The sequence below is a fragment of the Trichophyton rubrum genome (genome assembly GCF_000151425.1).
Source record: "Trichophyton rubrum CBS 118892 genomic scaffold supercont2.2, whole genome shotgun sequence".
NCBI lineage: Eukaryota > Fungi > Ascomycota > Eurotiomycetes > Onygenales > Arthrodermataceae > Trichophyton > Trichophyton rubrum.
Genome location: NW_003456427.1, coordinates 106,793 through 126,209, shown reverse-complemented (window position 1 = coordinate 126,209; position 19,417 = coordinate 106,793). Strand labels below are relative to the sequence as shown.

The 19,417-nt window shown below is 48.3% G+C and overlaps 8 protein-coding genes across 8 annotated transcripts; 4 read left to right on the top strand and 4 right to left on the bottom strand.

Annotated features, from left to right (window-relative positions):
- Positions 1 to 635: 635 nt before the first annotated feature.
- On the bottom strand, positions 636 to 5,209 carry TERG_01589 (uncharacterized protein; the record flags this gene model as incomplete). The annotated part of the gene is made up of 5 exons (XM_003236815.1): positions 636 to 1,775; positions 1,838 to 1,995; positions 2,108 to 4,842; positions 4,933 to 5,079; positions 5,166 to 5,209. The coding sequence occupies 5 exons, from the start codon at positions 5,207 to 5,209 to the stop codon at positions 636 to 638; spliced, it is 4,224 nt and encodes a 1,407-aa protein (XP_003236863.1).
- A 480-nt stretch (positions 5,210 to 5,689) lies between these two features.
- TERG_01588 (uncharacterized protein) lies at positions 5,690 to 7,169 on the top strand (the record flags this gene model as incomplete). Its single annotated transcript, XM_003236814.1, has 2 exons — positions 5,690 to 6,523; positions 6,585 to 7,169. The coding sequence occupies 2 exons, from the start codon at positions 5,690 to 5,692 to the stop codon at positions 7,167 to 7,169; spliced, it is 1,419 nt and encodes a 472-aa protein (XP_003236862.1).
- Positions 7,170 to 7,798: 629 nt separating this feature from the next.
- On the top strand, positions 7,799 to 9,455 carry TERG_01587 (eukaryotic translation initiation factor 2 subunit gamma; the record flags this gene model as incomplete). The annotated part of the gene is made up of 3 exons (XM_003236813.1): positions 7,799 to 8,325; positions 8,380 to 9,366; positions 9,425 to 9,455. 3 exons carry the CDS (start codon positions 7,799 to 7,801, stop codon positions 9,453 to 9,455), a joined length of 1,545 nt encoding a protein of 514 aa, XP_003236861.1.
- A 993-nt stretch (positions 9,456 to 10,448) lies between these two features.
- Positions 10,449 to 10,958, bottom strand: TERG_01585 (ribosomal protein L34; the record flags this gene model as incomplete). The annotated part of the gene is made up of 2 exons (XM_003236812.2): positions 10,852 to 10,958; positions 10,449 to 10,782 (listed from the first exon to the last, which is right to left on the bottom strand). The coding sequence occupies exons 1-2, from the start codon at positions 10,932 to 10,934 to the stop codon at positions 10,449 to 10,451; spliced, it is 417 nt and encodes a 138-aa protein (XP_003236860.1). The 5' UTR covers positions 10,935 to 10,958.
- A 279-nt stretch (positions 10,959 to 11,237) lies between these two features.
- On the top strand, positions 11,238 to 11,852 carry TERG_01584 (uncharacterized protein; the record flags this gene model as incomplete). The annotated part of the gene is made up of 1 exon (XM_003236811.1): positions 11,238 to 11,852. One exon carries the CDS (start codon positions 11,238 to 11,240, stop codon positions 11,850 to 11,852), a length of 615 nt encoding a protein of 204 aa, XP_003236859.1.
- A 190-nt stretch (positions 11,853 to 12,042) lies between these two features.
- On the bottom strand, positions 12,043 to 13,729 carry TERG_01583 (uncharacterized protein; the record flags this gene model as incomplete). Its single annotated transcript, XM_003236810.1, has 5 exons — positions 12,043 to 12,281; positions 12,347 to 12,539; positions 12,594 to 13,340; positions 13,420 to 13,602; positions 13,712 to 13,729. 5 exons carry the CDS (start codon positions 13,727 to 13,729, stop codon positions 12,043 to 12,045), a joined length of 1,380 nt encoding a protein of 459 aa, XP_003236858.1.
- Positions 13,730 to 13,978: 249 nt separating this feature from the next.
- Positions 13,979 to 14,711, bottom strand: TERG_01582 (uncharacterized protein; the record flags this gene model as incomplete). Its single annotated transcript, XM_003236809.1, has 2 exons — positions 13,979 to 14,503; positions 14,583 to 14,711. The coding sequence occupies 2 exons, from the start codon at positions 14,709 to 14,711 to the stop codon at positions 13,979 to 13,981; spliced, it is 654 nt and encodes a 217-aa protein (XP_003236857.1).
- Positions 14,712 to 15,443: 732 nt separating this feature from the next.
- Positions 15,444 to 17,882, top strand: TERG_01581 (uncharacterized protein; the record flags this gene model as incomplete). Its single annotated transcript, XM_003236808.2, has 2 exons — positions 15,444 to 15,593; positions 15,666 to 17,882. The coding sequence occupies 2 exons, from the start codon at positions 15,444 to 15,446 to the stop codon at positions 15,981 to 15,983; spliced, it is 468 nt and encodes a 155-aa protein (XP_003236856.1). The 3' UTR covers positions 15,984 to 17,882.
- Between the last annotated feature and the right edge of the window lie 1,535 nt (positions 17,883 to 19,417).

The following is a 19,417-nucleotide window of genomic DNA, read 5'->3' as shown; positions in this document are numbered from 1 at the left end:
TAGATCTTTGGGACAGGGTATAAGATCGGATTGTGCTCTCCTATAATTAACCCTTGATACTGAGTCGAAAATATTGAAGAATTTAAATACTAACCAACAGTTTGTAGTTGAGGCTCGTTGGCTAGCGGCGACAGTACATATAGCTGAATGACTAAGCAAGAATATCATGACGTCTACACGGAAAGTATAAAATTCTAAGCAATATTAATTCTGCGGGAGGTTGAGAGTTATATTTGATGCTTAGATATTTTTTATTCATAGTTATTAAAAGTGCTACAAGTGCGTATGGCAAGATCACACTGTCTAGAGGAGACAGACCAAACACACAGCATGCAAACCTATACATGCACGCATCTAATGCAATATAAGTACATACATTAACGGTTGAGGTAAGGGGGGGGCATTGCATTTCGACAAAGACGTACGTATGTGCTGGGGATGGTAATGATGGAATGGCAAAGGAGTAAGGATGAAGGTGGGAGTTGATGGAAGGAAAAGGGGTACGTCGTTATCCATGTAAAGACATCAGGCGAGCGATTAAAACAGAGTAAAGTATTGAAGGAAGCAACGGAAGGAATAAAACACTGCCGGTAAAAATCATGTACACGTTAAATCCCCATTTTTCAACATTCCGCTCAGCTAGAAGCCGTTTGTGCTTGCGCGGGCCTCGGACTTTTGCCAGGCGGCGGCGGCTGTGTCTGTTGCTGTTGCGGCTGCTGCTGCTGTTGTGGCCCTCCTTGGCTACTAGGACGCTGGTTTTGTGGGGTTGCACTTCGGCTTTGATGCATGAGCATGTTGGTCATTGCAGGACTGGCTATGCTGACCCCTGGCCGGTTCTGTTGGCCTCCAGCCTGTGAAACACCTAGCCGATTCATGTATCCTTGTGTTTGGTTCTGCAATGGGACTGAGGACACACCATTCACAGTGCCTTGCTGGGGAATTTGCTGCCCAGAGTTCCCAGCCTGGTAGTTAGAAGGTAGGTTGCCGACACCAAGGTTACCTGCCGCAGCGTTTAGAGCTGCTTGTGATAACCGTTGCTGTTGATACTGCTGCAGACGCTCTGTAGCAAGTTTCGAGACTTGTTCTTGAGACATAGTGGGATGAAGGCGTTGGAGAGAGGCCTGGATATTGTTTACGTTGGGTAATGATGGAGCATTATTGAGGGACGTGGATGGGTGGTTCATGCGAGGAGAAGAGGCAGGCATCACGCCGGGCGTAAGAGATGAAGCGGCAAATGACGGACTTCCACTGTTGGTTGTAGCTTGGAAAGCGGCCATGAGGGCAGGATTGCTTGAAGTAGTTGCGGGTGTGGCATTCATGTTGGGGGAAGAATGAGGTCCCTGTTGTGGAGCGAAGCCTTGTTGACCACCGTGGAACTGGTGTTGTTGCTGGCGGGATTGCAGAAGACGTTGTTGCTCTTGAAGACGATTGGCCTCACGGATGATACGCGAGTTGTCAGGGGATGTTTGGACAGGAAGACCTGGCCGACCATTGATAGGCTGTTGGAGGCCTTGTTGAGGCATCATCTTCATCGACATCCCATTAGGCACTGGGATTGGACCGGTGGCTGGGAGACCATTGGGCATGGCTGCCATTCCTGGGTGTGGGCGAGATTGAGAGACGGCCACGCCATTTGGTATGCCGTTCGCCAATCCATTTGCAATGGGAACTTGGACACCACCAGCGCCATTGGGAACAGCCGCTGGAGGGCGTACTGGCATACCATTGAACTGACCAGATGGGTTAAGCTGAGCCGCACGCTGGGCCATGGCAGCCTAAAAGTACCAAGTCAGTGATTGGGTGGAAACTATGTATGCTCCGCTAGAAAATATCATACCCGCTGATGAGCAATCATTTGCTGACGGTACTGCTCTTGTTTCTCCAAAAACTTGAGTTCCCTCTCATGCTTCAACTGGCTGAATTCCTGAGGTGTCGAGATTGGCGGATGTGGCTGGGTCGCTTCGTTGACCTTGCGCATAGAGGCGAGTTGTGTGGCTAAAAAAGAAAAAAATGTCAGCTCGGTGACACAAGGGGGTGATATATACAGGGAAGGACAATCAGAGGCAAAAAAAAAGACAAGAAAAAAAAACTTGTAATGCATCCATACCATGCTGTTGCTTCTGAAGGTTTGTCTCTCGTTTTTGTGAGAGCTTCCGCATCCCAGCCAGAAGTGCCAAATGCCTTGAAGACCGCTTTCTCTCCACCCGTAATGGCTGTGCAGTACGCCTCCGTATCAATGCCTGAGCGCTTGGATTTACCTGACCACCATTCTGCTGCTGTTGTTGTTGCTGTTGAACCGCCTGTTGCTGGGCGTTCATAATTGTTCTTTGAGCAGCTTCAAGGCGTGCATTGTATGTTCGGAAATACGGAGTCTTCGCCATATCAGGGGGTAAGCCTTCTAAACTAATCCAACGCTCAAAGCATTCCCAAGGAGTTCTTCGCTCAGAAGTAGAAACGAAAGACGACCGCGGAGCTAGACAACTGGCGATAAGGGACCAGTTGAAAGAATATTCTTGTACTAGTTTTCGAAGCTCGTCGTCCTCAGCCAAAGTCCAGTGGGATGATTGCCGTGATTCATAGAACCCAAGGGGCGGCATAATGTACTCGGTTGGAGGACGGAATGCGTTGCCCGGATGGATTCGATCGCGGAGGGTTTTGTATTCTGGGGAGAAGAGAGCGACGTCCACTTGTTCTGGTGAGAGAGATCCGTACCCGTTCTCTTCCTCGCCATCATGATAGGCATCTTGTTCGTAATCATAACGGCTTCGTTTTCTAGGCGGGCCATCTTCTTTGAACTGGATTGTTCCCTGAGCGTATTTTGAGACAGGCAGTAGCTGCGTCTTCCATACATCATCAGGTTGAATCTTAAAGGCAGGTTTATTAGTTTCCGGAGCTATCTGTACGGGACAGTAAAGTGGAAGTTCTCCAAGTATTTTTTCCGATGCAATGGTTCGTTCCATGCGGAATGTGAACTCATCCGAGCCAGATGAGAAGATGGCAGCAGGAACATTTCCATCATCAAAATCGGGATGCTCGTCATTGAAACCATCGCTAACTGAGTCGTCATCTGCCGAATGGATCAAATCAGGGGTGGGATGATTATTTGGCAGCGCTTCATCCGGGTGGCAATCCATGAGCTTATCGGTTTCAGGGGCTTCTGCTGCCGGTGGAGGTGGAATTTTAGCAGGTACTCGTAAAGAGCGTCGACAGTCTTCCTCACTCGCAACATAGTCTGCACACCACTCTGCGCAGCGCTTTGCAGCCGTGAGTTTCCACTTTCGTTCTTCTCTGAAGTCCATTCGCATCCACTTTACATGATCCAGCATGATATCCCAGTGAGTGGCCTGCCTCGGGGGTTCCGGGGAACGCTGTAGTTGCCGGAGAGCCCATCTGTTGGAATGCTGTAGCTGATAAATCCGCTTCAAGGTGCGGCAATCCATTTGTTCGTGGTATTCGAGGAAGTGGTTGGAAGTACTGAGGGTTTTGTGGGCTGTAGACAGAAGGGTATTGAGGCTCATAGTACGGGGGGGATAGTGGGCCTTTGCCTGGAAGAGGGTATATAAGTAGTCCTGTTCCTCGTTTGGGGATTTGCGGGTTTCTTCATCTCGTCGGGAAGCCAGCTGCATGGCCTTTTCCTTTTCCTGGCTTGATGTCTTAGGAAAAATAACCGTTGACAGCCTGCTCCTCTCCTTGTCTGGTCGTTCGCTCAGCCTTAATTTGGATGGTGAAGCTGGGGAAGTGTACGAAGTACCAGTCTGCTTGTCAAACACGGATGACCGTCGTGAGTCCCTCGGGTGCTGTTCGGTTTCTGGAGTTGCGCTTGGTTTCGGGCTTTCCCCCAGGATTTCTGATACAGACTTGTGCCGAATTGCACCGGACGCGACCCTGGTAGTCATCCGTTCTGGCCGTGGGTGCTGCTGTTCGGCAGGTGGCCGCTGGCTCTCGACTGGTTTCGTAACAGTTGTGCCATCCAACACCACCTGAGGTCCAGACGAGGAGGACGGTCTACTGTTAGTGACTGACTCCGTAGATTCCCGCTTTAAATGCGGTTCCTTGGGCTCTGTTGGGGCTTCAATCATGTGTTGGTCTCCATCTTTGTCCTGGCCTGTCATAGGCTGTTTAGGTGTAGAGTTTCGAATGGACATGGCAGCTTCGAGCTGTAGCTGTTCATCCGGGGTTGAGGGTACGGCGGTGGACATAGGCTGTGACTGAGCATTTGAAGGGGATTCGTCGGTAGAGTGTTTGCCGGTTGAGGGAGATTCGGCGATAGAGGCGACTGATTCGGTCGAGCTAGAAGCAGGGGACCGTTCGGTGGCAGATGTATGACTGGAGGACGGGCCGGTTGACATGGGCGAGGAAGCGGGCTCGGCGGCTTTTGGAGGAACGATGATAGGCGCGACACCCAGGCGGTCGTTGAAGGAAGAGGTACGGTTGGTTTCAGGAGGTGAGAGAGGGTGACCGGTCGTCTGGGTGGTAGCCTGAACAGCGGTCTCGGGTGAAGAGGTAGGTTTCGCGGGAGCTTCGGCGGCATGCTGAGGATGGCTCGTGTCTATGCCATTGGGTTGGTGCTGGACTGAAGGAGCAGATTGCACTGGCTCTGGCGGTTCTGTGGTCTGGACGCCCGCTGAGGATACAGTGAGCTGTGGTTGATCGTTGCCTGCTGCGAGGGGGCCTTGAGCCGGCTGTTCATGACTGGTTATGCCGGCTGCCGGTTGGGGAACCGGTGTCTGCGGGCGATGGAGCTCGTCTGGGCGCGGCGGTCCATATTTACTCTCACACTCAGCAAGCACAGTCTCGAGCCGTGGCCGTTCGGGCAGGGTATTTTCGTCGTAGAATCGGCCTCTGTAGGGACGCAATTATTAGCACTGGAACCCGCCTGAAGTCCAGCAGAGAAGGGTATATCCCGCAGCATAAAATGGGTCAAACACGTACTTTGAGATGTCATTGGCGTCGAGGAATGCGGCCTCCTTCTGGAGGGCCAGGGGCTCTCTGTGGCCGCCGGCGTCGCTGGGATGGGGGAAGGTCGCCGTCGCATAGTAGAGCTCGCTCAGCTTGCGCTTCCGCGACCACACACAACGCCTGGAGAAAGAAAAGTCAGCGAATGAACCCAAGCAAACTGAGGGCGAGGGAAACGATGGAGCGGTCAAAAAGGGTGGTTTACATACGCGATCTCGTCATGTCTGGATGTGAGCGGCCCGTCAGAGAGCATCGAGGCTTTTCTCGCGGCGGCATCCGATTGACACGCAAAAAGCGAGGGCCAGGGGCCTCTCGGGGGTCATACAAGCGCGATGCGTCACTCTGATGAGATGGAATCGATGGCGGTGGTCGTTGTTTTGATGGCTGCAGTTGGTGGACGTCGCTTTTTCTGCGTGAAGTTCGACAAAATTACGAGTTTTCTGCTTTTTTGCTGCTTTTCGAGATGTAGCAGTTTGCTGACTAAGATGACAAAGCGGAGATACTTTGATCCGCAAAAACGTTACTGCCCCCCGGAGGTGAAAAAGGTAAAAAAAAAAGCCTGGCGAGGAGGACGAAGTAAAAGGACGGCAAAGGCAGAGAGAAATAGTATTTAAAAAAAAAAAAGAAGAAGAAGAAGAAGAAGGGAGGAGGAAGAACATACGGAGAGGAAGACAATCTGAAGCGGAAGAGGGAGGAGGAGCAGGCGAAGGTGCCGGCAGAGAAGGGAGAAAAGATGGCCAGGAGAGAGACGACAGTGCAGATAGTCGCGGGCTCCTACGAAAGAGTCCTCCATGGCATCAACGCCACGATATCCCTCGATGAAGAGAATTCCAAGGAGCGGCCTGAAAATGTAGGAGAAGGCGAAGATCAAGTCAAGTTCACGGATACATTTTTGTTCCAGGCCCACACGTCGGCAGTTCGCTGTCTGGCGCTCTCACCAATGCCCAGCGCAGAAAACAAGCAACAACAGAATGTCCTGCTGGCTACTGGAGGCACAGACGACCGCATCAACCTGTACAGTTTATCGGTCTCGCCAATGTCTGCAGATACTGGCCTTGTGCCTCTGCCATCGCTGGCAGGCAACAAAGTGCTGGAGAACCCCCGGAATCGCGAACTGGGAGCTCTCATGCACCACTCGGCCAGCATTACGGCCATGCATTTCCCTACTCGGTCGAAGCTTTTATCTGCGTCAGAGGACAATACCATAGCAGTCACAAGGACCAGAGACTGGACAGTCGTCTCGTCGATTAAGGCACCGCACCCCAAGACTCAGGGAAGACCGAGCGGGGACACCGCTCCCGTTGGTGGTGCGCCGGCCGGTATCAACGACTTTGCCGTGCATCCTAGCATGAAGCTGATGCTTACCGTGGGCAAGGGGGAGAAGAGCATGAGGCTATGGAACCTGGTTACCGGCCGGAAAGCTGGTGTGTTGAATTTTGGGCGGGAGGTGTTGACTGCCGCGAAGGAAGGGAAGTGGGGGACCGGCGAGGGGAGGAAGATCCGCTGGGATTCGGCCGGAGAAGAATTCGCTGTTGCTTTTGAACGAGGTATCGTTGTCTTCGGGGTGGTATGTTGTACTCGTCTTTTTTAATTTTGCTACCTTTATATTCACACACTGACTGGAGTAGGACTCGGTTCCAAAGTGTAGAGTGGCCACCTCGCCATTCACAAAGGTACACCACATCAGCTATCTTGACATTGAAACTGATGACGAGAAGAAGCAGCTTTTGGTAGCCTCTACTGAAGACGGCAGACTCGTCTTTTACTCTACAGAGTCAGACTCGTTAGAGGAGCCTGTTGAGGGAGGTGACACCACCATTCCGACGGCGCCGTTCCTCTTCCAGCTCGGTGGCAAGGCTCATGGCCAGTCCAGCAGGATAAAAGAATTTGAAATCCTCCCGCTCCAGGAGAACTCAAAGACTATACAGTTCATCGTCATCACCTCTGGCAGTGATGGTGCATTAAGAATATGGACCATCAAACCAGAAGAAATCCAGAAGACCAAGCAAGCCAAGCGAGGCAAACCGTCTAAGCCCGGTCAGCCTGTGCAGGTAGGTAGATTACTAGGTGCCTACGAAACCGGTAACCGAATAACCTGCATGAAGGCCTTTATCATGCGAGAGCCTATAGGAGAAGAAGAGCCCAGCGAGGGTAGCTCTGAAGAAGGTGATGATGACGAAGATGAAGACAATGAAGATTCTGATAGCACATGATAAAACTCTAGCAGCCAAGCTGTTACTCTACCTGGCCGTCTGCCAACGATCAAAAAGATGTGGATTTTTTATATTTGATAGATCAAAGTCTCATGGGCAACCCTGTCCGCTACCTCGTCCACCACTGCTAACCCGCCGCCTGCCACCTCCATAGACTATACATCCTCAGCCAAAATTTATCCATCTTCCTCTCCAACTACTCTTTTTCTTTGCTTTCTTCTCCTAAGTATTTAAATCAGGCGTTTTTTTTTTTTTTTTTTTGTCTTACGGAAAATCTACAAGTCACGTGCCCATCTTGACTAAAAAATATATTGTGACTCAAAAAAAGTTCGCATTTAAAATAAAACAGTAAAAAAGTCCGCAGAAAAGACAGAGACGAAGGAAGGGAAACCAAAGAACTAAGGAAACAAGCCTCCTGTCCATACGATTAATATCAGAGTCGAGCTTTTGAACCCGCAGCCCCCAGCCCGCGAACACTAAGGAACGTCGCCTGCTTAGTTACCCCACTGAGCGTAGTTTATCGAAAAATAACCAAATAAAACCCGCCAAAACTCCAACTTCTCTGTGTGCGAAGAACCACATCCACGACCACCAACGCACCGTTAGCTCAGAACAGGCGGATTGCAATCATGGCGACGCACAGTGATTTCTCAGACGACGAGTCGCAGCCCGGCTCGCCCGTGCTCGGCGATTCCAATGGTGTCGATAACCTTGACGACCAGGAGCCCCTCGACCACGAAGATGATTCACAGACACCGCTCAAATCGGCTCTAAAACAGCCTGCGCAGGCAAAGAAGCCAGAGCTTCCCGAGCAGCCAGACCCTTCGACTCTCGATCTCTCTACTCTCACACCGCTGACGCCCGAGATTATTGCTAGACAGGCAACTATCAATATTGGTACCATCGGACATGTCGCTCACGGAAAATCAACTGTTGTCAAGGCTATTTCGGGAGTGCAAACCGTCAGATTCAAGAACGAGCTGGAGAGAAATATTACCATCAAACTGGGTTATGCCAATGCAAAGGTGTACAGATGTGACAACAAGGCCTGTCCCAGGCCGACTTGCTACCGAAGCTTCAAAAGCGACAAGGAGGTTGACCCTCCATGCGAGAGAGAAGGATGCACAGGCAGATACAGACTCCTTCGACATGTTTCGTAAGTCGTATTGTTTATATATGTATACTTGAATATATGACTAACCGGGTGTAGGTTCGTCGATTGCCCTGGGCACGACATTCTCATGAGTACTATGCTTTCAGGTGCCGCCGTCATGGATGCCGCTCTGCTTCTCATTGCCGGTAACGAAACTTGCCCACAGCCCCAGACCTCTGAGCATCTGGCTGCTATCGAGATCATGAAGCTCAACCATATCATCATCCTCCAAAATAAGGTTGACCTGATGCGCGAGGACGGCGCCCTGCAGCACTACCAGTCCATATTGAAGTTCATCAGAGGAACAGTCGCCGATGGATCACCCGTTATTCCTATCTCAGCTCAGCTCAAGTACAATATTGATGCCGTCAATGAATACCTAGTCTCCCACATCCCAGTTCCAGTCAGGGACTTCCTTGCTCCCCCTCACATGATCATCATCCGGTCCTTTGACGTCAACAAGCCCGGTTCTGAAATTGAAGACCTCAAAGGTGGCGTTGCTGGTGGAAGTATCTTGACCGGTGTGCTTAAGCTCGGGGACGAAATCGAGATTCGACCAGGTATTGTCACCAAGGACGAACAGGGCAAGATTCAGTGTCGCCCTATCTTCAGCCGTGTCGTAACCCTGCTTGCCGAGCAGAACGACCTCAAATTCGCCGTTCCCGGTGGACTCATCGGTGTTGGAACCAGAATTGACCCCACTCTTTGCCGTGCTGATCGTCTGCTCGGTTTCGTTCTTGGTCACCGTGGCCGTCTCCCTGCGATCTACAGTGAAATCGAGGTCAATTACTTCCTTCTTCGACGCCTTCTTGGTGTCAAGACTGCCGATGGAAAACAGGCAAAGGTTGCTAAGCTCAGTAAGAACGAAGTTCTCATGGTAAACATCGGTTCGACCGCCACGGGTGCAAAGGTCATGGGTGTTAAGGCAGATGCCGCCAAGCTGAGCTTGACTGGCCCAGCTTGTACAGAAATTGGAGAGAAGATTGCCCTCAGTCGAAGAGTTGACAAGCATTGGCGTCTTATTGGTTGGGCCAATATTGTCGCGTAAGTACTCATTTTTACATATTTTCCCTGAGAGAATAACGTCTAACATGTATCATAGTGGTAACACGTTGGAGCCTATCTCCAACTGAGTTTGATACCGCTCATTCAACGGCACTTACACTCTTAAGAGATGTACGGCTGCCAGAAAGGGGCTATAGAGAAGAGGCGGCGGAGCCAGAGAGCTATACTGGGTAGGGGTGGGCCATCCGTGTATCTGCCAATCGACTCGAGACTATAAAAAGCAACTATCATCATACTCTTTCAAATGTCTACCAGACAAACTACAATTTCAGCTCCTGACGGAATGAATGGCCCGCCTCTACTCTCAAACCCGCTTCGTCTCTACGAATATCTGGTAGGGCTTTTTTTTTTTTTTTTTTCAAAAGCAAAAAGCAAAAGCATGTTCCAAGTTCAAGTAACTATATCCCACTTGTTCTCTTGGTTTTCTCCCTTTTCTTCTTGCTCATGATATTTTCCTCCTCGCTTTCACCCTCACCTTCCGCATAATCTCTTATAGTCGAGCAGTTGCATACGCCTCTCATGCGTTCCGATTCTCCTTTAGTCTCGCTAACTCTGCCTCTTTCGTCAAAATATTCTACTTCTCTTATTTTGCTTTTCCCGCCTCTTTTCCGAAGCATGGATAAAATTGTTTCTCTTCTAGGTCGGGACTTAAAAAGGGACAAAATGGAGAATAATGTGCAAATGATAGTTATGAAATAAAACTATTTTCAGGCATAACTAGTTCAAATAAGTATGTTAAGATATTGTTAATTTATTCAACCATCTCTCACTGCAAAGTCTTAGCTCGGAGAAAGCTTCCATATTTATCATTGTGTAGATTGTAGAGGTTTCAAAATAAGTATGTCGTGGGTAAAAAAATTCTATAGCACACTATTGTACAAGTTTGTTCTGCTCCCTTAGACAATTAAGTAATTGCAGGCTAAATTCACAACTCTGGCATGAGGGTAAGCCAGCACCTTTTATGGACTTCAATTTAATTAAGGTGAAGTCTCAAACCCCATTCCTCATATATTGCGAGGAATGTGTGTAGAACATATCCGTATACGATTCACCAACCCGGTTTACCAACTCATGTATTTCCTGTTCTTCGAACGTCTCCGCGCTAACACTCCACGACCACCACGGCTTTTCACGCGGGCCAGGAATCCATGGCGCCGCTTCTGGATCCTCCGACTAGGGTTGTATGTATCTCGTTTAACGCCCAGGGAGGCGGTGGATGAGAACCCACGGGCGGTAGTTGGGCTTGTGGCCAAGGGGCTTGATATCGGGTTTGGGCGTAGAACGGAGGATGAAGATGGTATTTGGGAGACAATTGAACTTCTTTGAGGCACTATCAGGGTGGGCCGCGAGACACTGAATGCGGAGAAGGATCTTGTAGTTTTTTGTAAGGTCGAGCTGTCCATCAGATGTCAGAGAAAAGATCTGGGATAGCGGGTAAACTGCTGCAACCTGCGGGCCACTCACCTTAAGATACTGCTCGGAGCTCTTTCAAAGAGACATCTTGTGATCGCAAAGGGTTTGACCCTCGAAACCTGTGAACTGAACATCTTTGCTACTTATTTGTAGATTTATTCCGGCTTCTTCGTTGATTGAAACGAAAGTTCGAGGCAGGTTCAAGATGTGCACGGACCTTTTTTTTTTTTTTTTGGCTTGACCGAAAAAAAAAAGCATGTCCAAAAACTAATTTAATCTTCAGAACGACAGGCCGCAGAAGACGAAGACGAGGATCCAATTGCACAATAAACTCACAATTTAACACCTTGATTATTTGATAGAAACAAATTGTATTGAATTTATTACTCGGTATTTGATCTGGCGGTCGTTTGAATTCATTAGTGAAACCTAGGAAAATGGCATCTCAAGCAGGCCCAACTCCGCTGCCTGCCACCACCATACTTAGGAGCGAGCGCATATCCCAAGCAGAGGCTCATGAATTCCTTACAGCCTATCTCGATCGCGCGGCGTCAGACCCGGGATTCCAGCCAGATTCTACGCTCTCACCACAAGGCCCAATTGCCGCTGGCGTTGGGTCGTCTCCCAACCTAGTGATACACAACCTGAAGCGAGTCCAGGCCGGATTAGCTGGAGAAGTGCTCGGAAAAGATCTTATATACGCCAAACTAGAGAATGAAGGTGGTGCTGCCGGTGGTATATTCGAGCTGCATTCCCACAGTGCAACTGATGGCCAGAATTGGGCCGGCAAAAAGCGAGAAACTCCCGCGGTCAGCGGATGGCAAGATTTACAGAGCTACGAGAGAGAACAGACAGATATTGTGGAGGCCGGAGACGGAGATGAAGAGGTGGTTGCTGTAGAGGACAATATTGAAGCCGTGGAGGATGTTCAGGAGGGCAAAATCGACAAGGAAGAGCGCAAACGACAGAAGAAACAGAGACGCAAGCAAGAGCAAAAGGCGAAGATGGCTGCGGCCAGGAAAGAAAACGAGGATGATGAGACCGAGATCTGAATTGAACTTTTATGACCGTCCCTTTCGCCGATGGTCTATTGATGGTTGTTGGTTATTTTACAACAAGTCATTGCCCAACTCGGTAAGTTTTCCATGCTAAAGGATACAAGAACCCAATCAAATAAAACAAGACAGGAGAAATAAGAAATGAAAACGATCCTAAAAATCGTGGAACGGATTCTAACTTCGATTATAGCTCTCTGTCAGCTGCCTTGGCTGGCTTATCGCAGTCAACCGGCTCTTTTTCTCCTCCGGTGATCTTGCCCCCCTTCCAACCCAGGGCAGCAAGGCGCTCGGAAAGAATTGGATGCGAGTAATGGTAGCTTGCGTACATCCAGTCCGCATCCATGGTAGAAAGGTTTTGAATCTGGAGCTTCAGCAAAGACCTTGCTAATTCTTTGGAATAACCCAATTTCACGGCGAACGCGTCTATCAAAATAGTCAGTACCAGAAACTTTAGGAACTGAGGAAAAGAGTCATGAAGATTGACCAACCGGCTTCGAACTCGAATTTTCTGCTGAGAATGTTCATCAACAATTTGATGATGGCATCGGTTGGTGCGAGTGCGTCCGAAAATAGGATGAATCCAATCATGATTGGCATCTCGTTGTAGAAGCCAAAATCTTGATAGAGCGATTTGTTGTTAACGAAGGCAGAGAACAAGGCAAAGATATAGAACATGTGGAACTATAGAATGTCAGTAAGCCGTTTAATAATGATATTTAAAAAAAAGTAACGCACCTGCCCAATTCCAAACAGCTTCGTGGTATGACTCAAGCTCCAGTGGCCCAGTTCATGGCTCAGAACAGCGACGACCTCTTCAGTTTCGCTCTTCTCAATCAAGGTATCGTAGATAACAATATGCTTCTTCCATGGCAGTCCGAAGAAATAAGCATTACTATGGGCGCTTCTTTTACTTCCATCAATAACGTTCAACTCGGAGAGCGGGAACTTGAGCTGCTTAGCTAGGTTCTCGACAGAGGTCTTCAAGACGCCGGGTTCAAGTGGGGAGAGCTTGTTGAACAGAGGAAGGATAGCAATCGGGTAGATAGTGATGGCAAACAATTGGACAAAGATTCCAAACATCCAGAGATAGTAGAAGAAGCTGTTGCCAGTAGTCTGTACGATTTTCAGGATAGCGCTGATAATGGGGGTTCCGAGGACGACGGTCAGCATTTGGCCTTTGAGCATGTCCATAACCCAGAGCTTGACGGTTTGCTTATTGAAGCCAAACTTCTCTTCCAGGACAAAGGTGCTATAGTACGAGGTTGGGAGGGACAGTATCGTTGTAATGATGTTGAAAACAAAGACAAACAGCAGGGTATGAGTGATCTCCCCTCTGAAGCCTTCGGGGGCATATCTCGCGAGTAGAAGACCAGTTGCTCCCCATATTTTTGGGAGAACATCGCCGTAGATGAATGCCAGGTTCTGGATCTGGCTGTATAGCCCACTCACGAAGCCGAATTTTGCCTTTGCGCGTCCATAAGCCTATGATATGGTCGTTAGCTGGAATAGCTTCAAATAGATAGGCAGCAGACATAATGTGCTATGCGCGCGCATAGTTTACCTGACTCTTATCAAACACTTCCTGGGAGACCTCGCCCTCCAGGACTTTGGGAACCTTTGTTGCTTGCAAGATCTTGTACTGTCGAAGAGAGAGGAAGCCTTCAAGGAGATACTGGCCTAGCGAGAAGCCCACAATGATCTTCTTCCATGGGAAAAAGGGCCGGTCAAGAATGCGCGCGAGCTCCTAGATACGCCAAATAGATCAGCCGTCCGTCCACAAACAACCCCTTGCATCCCAGGATCCCGGACAGAGACTGAGACCGGTGTCAGCTACCAGCCCAACAGCAACTTACCTGGAGGATAAACATCATTGCAGCGTAACGTCGACGTTGTTTGCAGGAGATGCGAGTTGTCTGGTGTTTCGTCGTCGTCGTCGTCGTCTGCCTGAAAGCTGCTGAGTGAAAGGCGGCCAGCGCCAAGACGTGCAAACTGTCCTCAAAGGAAGCACACGAGCAACCTCGAACATCTTGCCAACGACATCCATCACCATTGAGTGTATGTTTATCCTATCGAGTACGAAGCACTAACATCTAGTTACAAGTTACAGTGCCCTGGTATACTCAATTGCCATCCAGCATTACTTCCATCACAGTCATCAGGCTCCCCACGGGCTGCTGCATGCGGACAATCTTCAAGCGCGCGTCGGTCTCTTGAAGCAAACTCGCCCAGTCCTCGGCAGCTCGCTCCTTGCTGTTGAATGTCATCATCATGGTCAGGTCTCGAACACGCAGGAGGCTCCCCCGTGTGCTCGCAACCGCACCAGGTAGAGGGAGCACCGAGTCCATGATAAGTAGCCGTGCGCCCGTTTGCATTGCTGGCAGTATGTGCGAGATGATACTTTGCGCCTCACGATCTGACCAGCTGTGCAAAATCATGCGCAGGAGATAAACATCCGCTCCGTTTATGGGCTGTGGGTTAAAGAAGTCATGCACCTGAAATGAGACCCTAGATTGAATCTCGATGTCCTCTTGCAGAATACCCTTCCTTCCACCTTCATTGTTGGTGTTTAAGTCCTGGACAACAAATCGCAAGTTGGGGAACTCTCTTGCCAGGGCAATGCTAGCATAGCCAGTTGATCCTCCCACCTGTTGTGGCTGTTAGTGCTGCAATTGCTACTCTCCGACGGGATTGCGATATTAAAAACGGGTATATTTGCTTACGTACGTCCACTACTGTTGCATCTCCAAGATTGGCCCAACCATACCCGGTAATGAGATGCTTTACATCCACACCTTCGCTGGTTGTTACGCTTCGCATGTACCCAGAAAATTGCTCCATCCTCGCTGTTGACATGGCCAGGTGGTCGAAAAATGGAAGATGCGTGTCAAATGCTATATTGTATGCCGTCTCGTTCTTTTCGCTGCTCCCTGGCCATTTCGTAGTAGCCTCGACCAATTTCCGAGCTGTGGGCACTGTACATTCGCAAAAGAACTGTGTCCAGTGCCGGTATCTCTCCTCCGTTGCTAGCAACCTAGATGTTTCTGAATGGGACAGCCTGCCAGGCTGTTGGAAATTTTCTGGGAGAAAAAATTGAAGTTACTTCAGTTGTGAGGCAGAGATGCTTATTTTGTTTATTTATATAAAAATGTTGGGAGATATGCTCTGCAGCAATCAATCCCAGATCGCACTGCGGGATGTTTCCTCCATCGTGATCATACCATTTTAATAATTAATATCATTTTTCGAGCTTGCCCATCGACAGTCATCTTAAACCATGGATATCTTTGTATACGAGCAAGCCGTCTAACTCTCGGGGAACACGGGCCCGGTGAACATGACGCCCGAACAGTGTATGCTCGGGTTCATAGTAACGGGCCCGTACCGCCCGAGCACAAAATATACCCCAAGAGCAGTAAAGGGCCGATGTATAAGAAGAGTAGTTTATACTGATAATCATCTCCTCAATGATTCCATTCATCTCGTATCCAAGTTGCCTAAAATATAGTTTTTTGTCTTACCACTTATTCTGCAAACAAGCAAACCCAACTATTCCTTCAGTGTATTGCCCCTTTCATGTCACCAAATATGAGCCAAAATTTATCCCAGCCTGATAATAGCAACCTGGGGAATGGAGATTGTGAAGTAAATCGCTGTTTCCAAGAGAACTATCCAAAGTCTGCTGCTCTCGGTATCATCATGCTTGCGATTTGCTCTAGCATGTTTCCTGTCTCATTGGTAAGTTGAATACATAATTATATATATTAACCAACGAGCTGCAATAATCCGGTTGTTTGTGGTGGCGCACAGAATTCCGTCAGTATAATTGTCGGCCGCGCAATCCAAGGGCTGAGCGTTGCAGCTATCTTCTCTGGTTCCATGGTCCTTATCGTCGAAGCAGTACCCTTGGCTAAACGACCCATGTACATGGGATTTGGTGGCGCAACATTTGGTCTTTCAGCTGTTCTTGGGCCTCTCGTGGGGAGGAGCTTTGACATCGAATGCCTCATGGAGGTGGTGCTTCCTTATCAACCTGCCTATTGGCGGTATGGTACTTCTGGTGCTGCTCTGGTTCTTCCCAAATACGCACACTATGGAAGAACAATGCGGTCCTCAGAAAGGAAATAGCGTGCAAAATTGATAAAGAAGAAACTCCTCGATCTGGACCCTATGGGTATCATTTTCCTTGTCCCAGGGATAGTATCTCTCATGCTTGCACTTCAATGGGGTGGATCTGTCTATGCCTGGAGTAATGGCCGGATCATTGCCCTCTTTGTTGTGGCCGGAATCTTGTCTGTATCCTTTCTCTAGAACGAAATATACCAGCGAGAGCGAGCCATGCTGAAAATGAGCGTATTCACGCAACGCACCGTGTTCGGGAGCTTCTTTTATTTTTTTTGCGTTGGCGGTTCGATGATGACGATCGTTTACTACCTACCGATATGGTTTCAAGCAATCAAGGGGTCCAGTGCTGTCGAATCGGGAGAGGTGAATATACCTCTTTTGCTATCGCTCATGATTGGCACCCTGCTTGCTGGCATATTTGTATCCAAGGTTGTTGGATAGGCTGCACCTTTTATGGTCGCTGGTGCTATAATCATGACGATTGGAGCGGGGTTATTTAGCACGTTTGGCATAGTTAACTACAGGTCATGCGAAATGGATTGGATACCAGGTTGTGTATGGGTTCGGCTTGGGACTCGGGATGCAACAAGGAGCAGCAACCTTTCAAGCAGTGATACCAAAGCACGACACCCCACACGGGGAGTGATGTTTCCTTGATGCAATAAAATCTGAGAGTTGTGACTTTGGGCAAAGAACGTGTCGGGTCATAACCACCTCCATCGGTGGTGGGTTGCTCCCGCGGGCCGACCCTTGCATGCCAAGACCTTGTGTCACTCCAGCCGGCGCGTAATTGCAGCTCTCTCACAACACTCTAAATCTATTATTGGCCTACTATTCATAGCATGCCTATTATTTGAGAGCGTACGCATGCATAAGCAATGATGTGGAAAGAGAAGATACAGCAACTTCTGCTTGCCAGTCGGCTTAAATACTATGCTCTGCTTATGTGTTATGCATGCAGGAAAAATATTCATGCTGCTTACCAGTTGGTTATGCCATCTGCCCTTGGTCTATATATACCCGGATGCAGACGTTCCTGGACTCGAGTTTTCTAGTCCGTTGTTGCTTCTATCCTGCCATGACTAAAATAACAAATCCCTCATCCCAATAACACTTGCTTTCTAACAGCCACATACCCAGCACCCTTCAGAAGAATACAGCATAACAACGGTTCAAACCAACCCAAACACTCGCTAAAACATCTTCTTATTCGTGAACCCTTCGTATTAGTCAATTTCAGAGCCTCTATAGGCCCTACGATTACCGCGCTACCCAGATTACACGCCTCAGGCCCAAACTCTACTCCACCAAAGAACGGGACGAACTTGGTAGGGTGGGTCAATGAGTCACCGTACCGCGGTACACAAAAACTAATAAGCTCTTGCTGCTTTACGATATTTATCTGTGCTTGGGTTATTATACACCTACGGGTATGCAATCGAAAGTCCGTTGCCTTTTTGCACAAGCTAGCTTTATTCCTCAAATCCGTCGTGGCACCCGAATTAATTGCCGTTAAAGGATTGTAGGAATAGAGTCAATCAAGGAAGATAGTCCGGAACTGCAAAAAGTATACAGAAAAGGAATTCAGACTGGTTCATGCGTTCTATATTAGTATGCTTAGTCTTAGATATCGCACCGAGCGCGGCGACAAAGTAATATAGCCAAACCAATTTGAATGGTTACTGGAAAATGGTCTCTTTGAATGGAAATTCCACAAAAGCTGGGGCCTAGGTGAGAGTGACATCAAGGACAAAAGCAGTGCAGACGGAACTATGAAAATGGCAGCACTTATTCAAACAGCTTAGTTCGTTGTACAGGCAATTGTACGAGCAGCTCATAACCTTCCTCTAGCCCAACTAGAATCCATGAGCCTCAGCTACATCCCACTATTTATTATCACATATTTTTTTTTTTTTTTTTTTTTTTTTTTTTGGTGGAAAAAACCGAGGGATATCCACTCACCATCCGTTATCGAATTGCCTCATATAACAGCCAAGGAGCTCAGTACATTTGAGAAAATGTCCATCAGCAACTTATTTGATAATAAGGGTATATTTGAGCAACATCGTACCAGAGCATATAGGCGCTAACCCTACGAGTGATTGAGAAAGAAGCAGAGAACAAAGCGTTGGAGGTAGAAAAAGCTACATATGAAGCTTTCATACAATCCCAATACGGCAAAGAACCTACAGGAAAAGGAAATTTTCGAAGAGACGACAATGACTCGGAACTTGGCAATTATGGCTCTGGTGATACACGAGCAAGCAGGTCTTCCGCCTCCCTTCCACTACCATTGTCAGAAGCAAGAGACGCACTTCAGGTATGTTTGCATCCATTCAGCGGAGAGTATCACGACATTGCTGTGGCCAAAGATTTTCAACTCCTTGGTCCGCTAGTTAGGTACCTGGTAGGTACCGAAGGTTGCGACCCGTGCGGGTTACGGGTTACGTCCGGCCCGATACGCCGAGGTCCCACTTAGTTAACAGAGTTTCGTACACTAACGAGCAGTTAGTTACCAGTGCGGCTCATCAAACCCATCAAAACTTCTCCAACGTTTGTTGTGACACTTGAGGTTTTAATTAATCAATATATTTCCCATCCACAACTTTGTAGCTTTGTCGAATGGAGAGGTCATAGCCTGATATTTATAGTTTAAACTCGGCTTTATGTAATGAGCGATGAGAAACCACTGGAATCCATCGTGATTTTTCTCCCCTTTTTCCTGGCTACTTAACGTAACTTCTGTCATGGTTGACCTGGTATAGGTTCCTGCGATATTCGATAACTATATCGGCCCGATGGTTTGATCCAAACCAAGTCCCTAAGCTTGATAATATACTCGGAATGGAGAAATTTCAAAAGGTGCGTCTTCATACCATTGCTTGTCCCATTGAAATGTCAATATTATTCGTTCTCTTAACCTCCCTCTATACTAGATTATGTTTGGAATCGTTTCATGCTCTCCGCTACCTTCACATCTGTGTTTAACGAGGTCTATGGATGAGATGAAGACATTGCTGTCCCAGCATAACTTGGACCTCGAAATTGGTATAAACCCTGGTCTGGGTCTTTTTTCTATCCTTAGTGACGAACTTCTAAAACAGAAACAAGGTCCTTCTTGCCGGACCAAACCAGAACCAGCCATCTACTATTAAAGTAGCTTGGTCTTATTACTTTGCTCGGTTACTCTCTTTTTGGCGCTTTTTTTGTTCTGGATGTTGCGTTAATGTACAGCAATTTAGGATTAGGCTGGGGAAATATCCTTGGGTTGATTACACTTTCATTCACGCTTGTTCCATGGCGATTCCCTCGATATGGCGCAGCCTTGAGAACTCCTTCCCAGCTCAAGATGTGATCCGAGGTCCCTTATAAGATGTACTTGTTTTAACGGCCATCCATGAAGAGAGGATTCTTTTTTTATATATTATTTCTTTGGT